The sequence below is a fragment of the Centroberyx affinis genome, unplaced genomic scaffold, assembly GCF_046629955.1.
Source record: "Centroberyx affinis isolate AG114_WGS23_722 - 3 ecotype Tasmania unplaced genomic scaffold, CSIRO-AGI_Caff_v1 ptg001510l_1, whole genome shotgun sequence".
In the NCBI taxonomy this organism is placed as follows: domain Eukaryota; kingdom Metazoa; phylum Chordata; class Actinopteri; order Beryciformes; family Berycidae; genus Centroberyx; species Centroberyx affinis.
The window spans coordinates 33,859-42,748 of NW_027279974.1; the positions used below are offsets into that span (position 1 = coordinate 33,859).

An 8,890-nucleotide genomic window follows, 5' to 3' on the forward strand; every position below is an offset into this window, starting at 1 on the left:
AACAAAGATAGGATTAAAATTTGACCCAACAATCAATCAATCAACCAAGCGTCTGCATTATCATCATTTGTCATCTATAGAAATGAATAATGTGACGGGACAATGTCTGAATGACAACAAAGGGGCATTCTCCATTTTTTTTTTAGAGATTTTAATACATCAATATGAATTTGACAATAGACACTGGCTGAATAGCAATTGCAGTGCTAGAATAGCAATGTACATTTGTAAGCGGATCCCCCCTTGGTCTTCTCCCATCCATCCCAGGTTTAAGTCCACAGGACTTAAGTTTCCCTGATGAGCTTGGTGATCTTCTGAATCTTGGTTTTTGTGGACATGTCCACATACTTGTCCCCGATGCTGACGATCATGCCGCCCAGGATGGCAGGATCGGACTGTGAAAGAGAGGAGGATACTTGAAACCACAAACGGCTTACATATGATTAGGTTACTGCTAAGTCACTGAATGGGCATCAGATTTTCATTCCCTTTAAATCAGACCAAGACAAAGTCACACCCTCTCCTTCAGGCATATTTCTGAGCTCAGGTCTGAATTTGTACCTTAGTCTCCAGCTTGATAGTTTCACCCTTCTGCAGGAAACCCTTGAGAGCAACTTTCAGGTCGGCAAGATTAACTTCATCCAAAGGCTGAAACGGATACAAAAAGAACTGGTAAATATATCTAAAGAGCATAAAATGAATAACTTGCCCATGGCTGATACATAATAGATACAAAAGATTTATTATGATGTGACAAATTTTGTAGAAGGAGGTGCAGGAGTGTGTTTACGCTCACATGTCGGTGGCCATCTGTTTCCTACCTGAGCAGTGGTGACGGAGCAGATGACCTCTCCACGGTGGGCGCTCATCATCTTGCCAAAGGCAGAGATGACATCAGCAGTTAAAGTCAGACGGCCATTGTCAGCCAAAACATCTGCACAACAAAAAAATGAGACACACTTTGTTTATGTTTGTTTTTTTGGGCTGGGGTATTTACCACTTTTACATTTAAACATTTGCAACTTAAGTAGTAGTAGTATGTAATAAAAAAAATAATAATAATAATTGTGATTTTATCTGTACTGGTTCTCCTATGTTTCACTTACATATATGTCTCAATTCTAAACATAAGTGCAGAAAATTGAAAAAACAATTGTTTGTTTTTATATGGTAAATGCACTTACAACAAACATGAAGTAATAGATCACACTCAATTTCCCCTGAATTCTGGAATTTATGCATTTATCTTTTTTAACTTCTAGTTCTCCTACAGATATCTCCAAGGCTGCGCTGAGACGGCGCTACACACCTGCGGCATTCAGCCTATATTGACTGTGAACCACAGGCTTTGTTAAGTAATGCACTGCGGGTCTAACAGTTGGCCCATGGACTGGCTATTTCAGCTTACATCAATTATATTTGAGGACTGATTTTTATTTGTTTGCAGTGAATGACTGAAAACCTTGTAGAACAAAAAATAATCCATCTTTGTGCTGGTTACTGCTGTTTCTTGAAAAACATGGATAGACTTAAAGACTCCACAAAATGACAGAAATGATAACTGGTTGTATAATAGCTGGTCTGATCTTGGGTCTGAGAGTTGGATTTTTTGCCTCCAACATCCTTAGAAGTCATAGAATGCTAAGAAAGTAGATTCACACATTCCTGACTGGTTACAGAGTCCACCCATTTGAAATTTTGAGTGTGTGTCTATAAACGGAAATATCCATCCCGTTTTAAACTTGCAAGGCCATGGTGGTCAAGATCATGCTAGTTCACCCCATTCTACCTCAGTTTGTGTTATATTTCAATTTGGCATCAACCATAAAAGCAGATCATTGTTTGAGAACATGACTGAAGCCAGAGCCGAAAGAAAAACAGTAGATAGGGACATGGAATGGAGGTTGACAGACAAGAGAAGAAAATACATATTGGTGAGATTCTGGGGGAAAAAGGAACCAAGTTCACTATGTTCCGTTCCTATTTTTAGAAAATTTTGCACTTTAAATTAACGTTTGGTCTTAGTGTATATACCTGTAATACTGTCAAATTGCTCATTTGTGGGTGTCAGGAGACTTTTGGTGAGAATGCAAATGGTAAAATGTGAATGATGCAAGTACTATTACTAGTTACCAGGATTTCTAGATTAATTTTGATCAAAAAGACTCCCTATTGTATCTGTAATGGTTTAGGAGAAAATTGAAGGTGACAAAATAAGGAAGTGTCAGTTTGAAATCCAATGACCTCCGTTACCTAAAAACTAAAAGGCCCAAATAAATTATTTTACGTTTGTTTTTTGCAACAATACCCCTATACCCCCTCTTAAAATAACTAAACATTAGTGTCCTCGAATGCCCAAACTGTTTGAATTTCAAAGTGATTATGCAGCTCCAGCATCTCCACTTGCTAAAGCAGTGACCCAAAGCCACTTAGCCCTGATCAATGACGACTCACTGATGAGGTTGACGGTGATGGGGGAGAGCTTAGCTTTCACCAGAGCATCGGTGAAGGTCTTCTGTTTGATGTTGCGCTTCACATGGGGATTCATTACAATGCCTGACAGTTTGGGGTCCTTGATCAGGCCCTGAGGGAGAAAATGGCACACACACAGTTAATGTCCTTGATGTTATGAAGGTCAGTCGGGCTGAAACTGCTTGGATTTACAAAATATAAAATCTTCTTACTAGACACTGTATGAGACCAGATCATAATTGAGGCCATTGCTGTGGTGGCCTCATTCCTCAGATATGCAGCCCATTTGGACTTCTTATCATCCAGTCATCATGCATTAGCATAATAGCATGAATAAATGCCAAGGAAACAAATTACCTTTACCAGCTATTGACTTTTAATCATTAAACTGCAGTTATGAGCTGACACCCCCTTGCTGAAACATTGCTAACGTGTGTGTGTCCAGTTTCTTAACTTACAGACACTTTGCCCAGCTCCTGCTCCACCTGATCCAGCTTGTTCTGCTTGCTGGCAGCTGAGAACAGAGCGGTGGCATAGCGGCCCTCCACTCCATACACCTGGATGGGAGGCTGAAGGGAGAGAGAGACAGATATGGAGAAGGCAGACCGGTACACTGAATTACTACTAGCAGCTACTGCTGTGACAAACTGTACAGCCAGGATGATTATTTCCCGTGTGTGGAAAACTTAAAACTATGCAGCTCACTTACTTTTACCAGTTTTGATACAGGTCTGATCACAGACGTGCTGAACTGGCGGGCCTGGAGAGAGGAATAGGTGTCATTTCAACACAGAGACCAGAACTTAGCTAGCTAAACAAGTACTGACCCCGAGTATGCAAGCACTGAGACGTTACAGACAGCTAGCTGGGTAGCTAACATGTTAGCAGTCATTCAAGCGCAATGCCTCGTGAACACTTGATAGACTTTTAGCGTTGCTTCCTCGCCTCCAAAAGGAATTCAAGATTGAGTTAAATTTTTAAACTAAAAAATATTCGAGTGCGAGCTATTTAAAAAGATGAAATCACCAAAATCATTGAATGTCTTACCTGCTGTCCTAGCATGAGTGCTGCCATTTTCTCCTACAGCTGTCTAGGGTAGAAAGTAATGCGCATGTGCGTTTCAGACAACTACATCCTGTTATGGTTAATGTAGTTTGCGTGCATGTGTCGACTGTTGGCAATCATTGCACTGTAGGAAAAATGTGATGTGAATTCACCACCTTCTAATTATTCAAATAGGGATTCAGTGACATCCACATGGATATTGATTTTATTAGCGCCCGAGGACAGTGTTTCCCCACCAGTCCTCAAGAAGCCCCTGTCCTGCAGGTTTTTGTTCCATCTGTACTCTTGCACTTCTGATGCAGTTAGATATCATAATGCACCAAACACACACCACATGCAACCCAAAGTCTTGAATTAAATTAGTGTAGTGTGAAGTTATTATGACTTATTAAAATGTGAAAACTGCAGCTGCTGAACCCGTCGTGAAGTAGTGGCAAGTCAGTGGTGGAACAAACTTTTCTTATGTGCGCCATTAATTGTGTTTAAAAAGAAGCTGAGTGACAGGCAAGCTAGTAACTAGATAGAAATCTCTAGTGTAGTTACCAACTTGTCTTGATTTTGCAAGTAAAAAATCACAGAATATGAAAATGACAGATGACATACACTTCTGTCTTTTCCCTCTTTTTCTTTTCTTTTTTTAAACTACGCACCTCATGATGCTGTTAAGGCTCAACTGCAATGCAATGTGGCCCCGCAAGTGTCTCTCAACAAGGGACATGTCCCAAAAATTACTTGAAGTACTTAATCGTGGGTAACAGGTTGTATATCAGCTATCTTTGTGCAAATTGCAATCTTTGCAGCTGTACTCATCGAACTAACTGTACCATCATATAGTATGATTGTTGTTTGTGTGCCTTTGGTTGCGTTCAGCTGTCAGTCCTGACCTGTAGTCGCCCCTCCCCCACTCCTCCAGTAATGACAGAAACCTTTAGCCACGCAGCCCTGCAGGTTGCCTCTTGAATCCAGCAGGGGGCAGCACAGACCAGTAACCCACTGAGGGGCCCGGCCAGAGAAGTGGTGACGTAAACACAGTTTGTTGCTCGGACAAGAAACAGCAGGGCTGGGTCTGTAAATTTTCTAAGCTAGTTTTCGTGTTTACGATAACATAAGCTACTTCGCATTTACTTGACCGTTAAACGTCGAGAAACAAAATAATTTCTGTATCATGTAAGTTGGATAGGTCGGTCGGGACGAAATTGCAGGGACGCAATCTGTCCAGGCAGTTGACGCATTCATTTTGGAGAGCAGAGCACACACACACACGGGCTGCGAATGACCAGAGCCTGCTAGCACGTAGCGTAGCTCGGCCATAAAACGTAGCAAGTGGTTTTCGTTAGGTAACTAAAGCTAGCAGGCTCGCTAGCTGACGCCAAACCAGGCATGGACGACAAGTCATTCACCAAGGAGCTGGACGGATGGATTGAACAGCTGAACGAATGCAAACAGCTATCAGAAAATCAAGTGAAAGTCCTCTGCGAAAAGGTGGGTTAGCGCAGTAACGTTGAAGGTAGCTAACGTCGGCTAGCTAACCATTAGTTGCTGTCGTTAGCTCCCCATAGATGCTATCAAACTATTGTATCTTGTAGTTCATACGTCTTAATGGAAGAATTGTTAACCTAGGGAGGCATGCTCTTGTGGCTTTGCTTTGGAGCACACCATTTGGTTTCAGTTGCATGCAGTGCCCCTGTTGAGGCTAGAAACCACTCGCCAAGAAGATGGAGGAGGGAGCCAGCAACTCTGTTTTCCCTAGCTACGCCCACTCCCTTGTACCTCTTCACTGTGTGCGCCACTTTAGTGAACTGGCACTAACACAGCATAGAGGAATCTACTCTCAATTCAAGACAGGATAAATATTGTGTTTGGCCTAAAAAAAAAAAGGCTTTTACAGCACAAGCCCATAATGCACTCACAAATGGCATCTCCCTTTTCATCACCTGTTTATCAGCCTAACCGTATGTTTTCTCAATCCTCTTTTTAGGCCAAGGAGATCCTGACGAAGGAGTCCAACGTGCAGGAGGTGAGATGTCCAGTGACCGTCTGCGGAGATGTCCACGGTCAGTTCCATGACCTTATGGAGCTGTTCAAGATCGGGGGCAAGTCTCCAGACACCAACTACCTCTTCATGGGAGACTATGTAGACAGGGGCTACTATTCTGTGGAAACGGTCACACTTCTGGTATCTCTTAAGGTACAGTATTGAAACGATACCGCCAATACTATCATGTTGATATAAACAAGCCAACTATTATGTTGGAGTACAGGTGGTGTTAATGATTGATCATCCTTGCCTTTTTTGATAATATATGTCATGTTTTCAGGTAAGGTACCGTGAACGAATCACAATCCTTAGAGGGAACCACGAGAGCAGGCAGATCACACAGGTGTATGGCTTCTACGACGAGTGCTTGAGGAAATATGGAAATGCCAATGTTTGGAAGTACTTCACAGACCTGTTTGACTATCTGCCCCTCACTGCGCTGGTAGACAACCAGGTGAGATGGGGCATTCAAATATGGGATGCGTGACTTACTGTGTAAACCACAGACATAATGAGCTGTGTTTCATCTTATCTTCTTTCAGATTTTCTGCCTCCATGGAGGATTGTCTCCTTCAATAGACACACTGGAACACATCAGAGCGCTGGATCGCCTACAGGAGGTTCCTCATGAGGTACATGCAGTGAATTCTGCAGTAATTTAACAGCGGAGGCTTTTCTCTTGACTGCCCTTACTAATTGTTGATTTCTGTAATCTACTGTCATAGCATATGGATTTCCGAAGATTGATATTCATAAATTTGCAGTTGAAATGCTTTGCTTTAGAAGTATCTGCAAGGACAATCCAGTAGCTCAGTAGACTCCATACTAAAGTCTATAGATCTACTGTATACCACTGTTGCACCTTTTCATATTGAATTATGAGATTGTGTGTCACAATATAGTTAACTTAAGTAACATTGCCATTTTGTCCATGTTTTAGGGTCCAATGTGTGACTTGTTGTGGTCGGACCCGGATGACCGTGGCGGTTGGGGCATCTCCCCCCGTGGTGCAGGCTACACCTTCGGGCAGGACATCTCCGAGACCTTCAACCATGCAAATGGCCTGACTCTGGTCTCAAGAGCCCACCAGCTGGTGATGGAGGTACTTTGACCTTGTTTACCCAAGGATAGCAAATCCTAATATTTTCCCCTAGAGGCACACCACATGCGGCTACTACATTATTATGTGATGAATTCTAAAAAGCCTTTCATCTCTTGACGTAGGGTTATAACTGGTGCCACGACCGTAATGTAGTGACGATCTTCAGTGCACCAAACTATTGTTATCGTTGTGGAAACCAGGCAGCAATCATGGAGCTTGATGACACATTGAAATACTCCTTGTAAGTAAAGTCTTCTACTATTAATATGATATGTCGCGCAGTCTTAAATATGATTCATACTCATGATAAAAATCAAAATGTGAGTTGATGGTGAGTGCTGCCCCTCTTGTGTTTCAGCCTACAGTTCGACCCTGCTCCGCGCAGAGGAGAACCCCACGTGACCCGACGCACTCCCGACTACTTCCTGTAAAGCTCTCCACGCCTGAAAAGGTGTTGCAGTCAGTTAGAGGAAGGTGGGGGGAATGGCAACACACTACACAGAGGTTTGAGAAATGAAGCATTCATTACCCCATGGACCAAAAAATGTGTGCCATAATCACAATGAAATGGAAAATATCACACCTAGCTAAGACCACCACCATCCTTTCAACTTTTTCCTCTCTGTGCATGATGTTTTTATTGCTAGAAAATGATTGTCAGTATGAACAATACAGTCACAATACCTGCTGGTTTTGTCAGGAAAAATATATCCGCAATGAATGAACTAATGCTGAGAATAATGCCTAAATGTAAGTAACTTTTGTGTTAGGATGTTAATGATGACCAGAGTGTGTTGCCATATACAGTATATAAGCTGCATCTTTCACTTGGCATGGCCTCAAATCAAAGGTTGCAGTAAATATAATGTGAACTTTTTTTTTTTGTAACTGAAGCGCAACAATTTATTTTGTGAAGTGAGATGATAGGGTTAGACGTCAGAAATGAATTTGTTCTCTTTGCACTTTTGTATTTGATTTTTATCACATGGCACTGACAAACTACATTCTTTTTATATCCTATTCTAGTGTAAGTAGCCCTCTTTTTGCTCTGCTGTCTCATATGGGAGTTAATGTATTTCATTTCAATAGGCAATATCGGTACAAATGACATAAATTGTAAAGAAAAAAAATAACTTAATGTTTTGCAGCCCCAGCTATATGAAATAAAGATTAAAGTTGCTTCGTCATTAACGTCATTCATGTACATTTCTTTTGGCATTTCTTCCCCCACAGCTGTCTAGAAGTCTATGATTAATCACCACTAGATGGAGATAGACGTCCAAAAAGCTGCTGATTATCAATTCTGCTAATCAATGTCCTCTACTGTACACGTGCAGGTTATTAGGGAATCTAAGTAGACAGCGATATTTCACATGGTTATACTGGGTATTACATCAGCGTTATGAAGCGATGGACTGTAGGTTTGCGCAAAGGTCATTTCAAACCATGTCAGTAACAGCGGTGAGCAATCTTGCTGTCTCTTGTACATGAACCAGATAAGGCTTGGCTCTGTTTCTGCCTTTTAATGTCAGACGAGACGCCTATTTCTCCACAAGACACTCCTGTTCTCTGATAATGCCAGTCTGCTCTGCGTGGTGATTACGTGTTGGGGTAAAAGTGAAAACCCCGCAAACTTTTGTTATCAATTATTAATAATTTACTGCCTGTAATTTACTGCATGCGAGTACATTTCGCGAAAATGTCATAGCCGTAACGGATGTGAGAGCCAGTTCACTGCTGAAAATAAAAGCCGCATGTAAAGACCAGCTGAAACTGAAATATAACTTCATTGGTATTTGTCCCTGCTTCAATGTTTATCTTATATAAACACATTATAAGCCTACAGAAAATAATCAAACATTTTCTATACATTACCCATTACAAATTAAACCATCCCTTTTCACCTGAACCGCTGATGTATGGCAGGGCTTTTATTTTCTCAGTGAGATTCCTTCCACTGGCGGAACTGTCGCGGTTTGCTCGTCGCGTGCTGACGCTGCTGCATGTAAAATTAGCTTGCTTGAGCCTTTCAGGGACACCTCTTGCGGACTGCTGGAGCTCTCAGTGCAGTAAGTAACATATCTTTTCATACACATATATATATATATATGTAACGTGTAAAACACGCTGACATAGAGGGACCAGCATGCACTTTCTGCCTCGCATCGGGAACAGTCATCATATGTTAGGCTGCTTGAGAAGCGGCTGCCAAC

The 8,890-nt window shown here is 41.7% G+C and overlaps 2 protein-coding genes across 2 annotated transcripts; one reads left to right on the forward strand and one right to left on the reverse strand.

Annotated features, from left to right (window-relative positions):
* Positions 1-149: 149 nt before the first annotated feature.
* LOC139650553 (ATP synthase subunit O, mitochondrial-like) lies at positions 150-3,575 on the reverse strand. Its single transcript, XM_071527248.1, has 7 exons — positions 3,520-3,575; positions 3,182-3,232; positions 2,931-3,041; positions 2,455-2,584; positions 822-934; positions 562-648; positions 150-395 (listed from the first exon to the last, which is right to left on the reverse strand). The coding sequence occupies exons 1-7, from the start codon at positions 3,544-3,546 to the stop codon at positions 285-287; spliced, it is 630 nt and encodes a 209-aa protein (XP_071383349.1). The 5' UTR covers positions 3,547-3,575; the 3' UTR covers positions 150-284.
* Positions 3,576-4,625: 1,050 nt separating this feature from the next.
* Positions 4,626-7,873, forward strand: LOC139650560 (serine/threonine-protein phosphatase 2A catalytic subunit alpha isoform-like). Its single transcript, XM_071527255.1, has 7 exons — positions 4,626-5,019; positions 5,516-5,725; positions 5,856-6,029; positions 6,118-6,207; positions 6,516-6,677; positions 6,800-6,918; positions 7,036-7,873. The coding sequence occupies exons 1-7, from the start codon at positions 4,918-4,920 to the stop codon at positions 7,106-7,108; spliced, it is 930 nt and encodes a 309-aa protein (XP_071383356.1). The 5' UTR covers positions 4,626-4,917; the 3' UTR covers positions 7,109-7,873.
* Positions 7,874-8,890: the final 1,017 nt, after the last annotated feature.

Excerpts from the sequence above, each read along its gene's own strand:
- LOC139650553 (XM_071527248.1), bottom strand. The coding sequence starts at position 3,546 with ATGGCAGCACTCATGCTAGGACAGCAG. Across the intron at positions 2,585-2,930 it reads AGGAGCTGGGCAAAGTGTCT|GGCCTGATCAAGGACCCCAA; the intron begins GTAAGTTAAGAA and ends TTTCTCCCTCAG. Across the intron at positions 396-561 it reads CTATCAAGCTGGAGACTAAG|TCCGATCCTGCCATCCTGGG; the intron begins GTACAAATTCAG and ends TCTCTTTCACAG.
- LOC139650560 (XM_071527255.1), top strand. The coding sequence starts at position 4,918 with ATGGACGACAAGTCATTCACCAAGGAGCTGGACGGATGGATTGAACAG. Across the intron at positions 5,020-5,515 it reads TGAAAGTCCTCTGCGAAAAG|GCCAAGGAGATCCTGACGAA; the intron begins GTGGGTTAGCGC and ends TCCTCTTTTTAG. Across the intron at positions 6,678-6,799 it reads CCCACCAGCTGGTGATGGAG|GGTTATAACTGGTGCCACGA; the intron begins GTACTTTGACCT and ends CTCTTGACGTAG.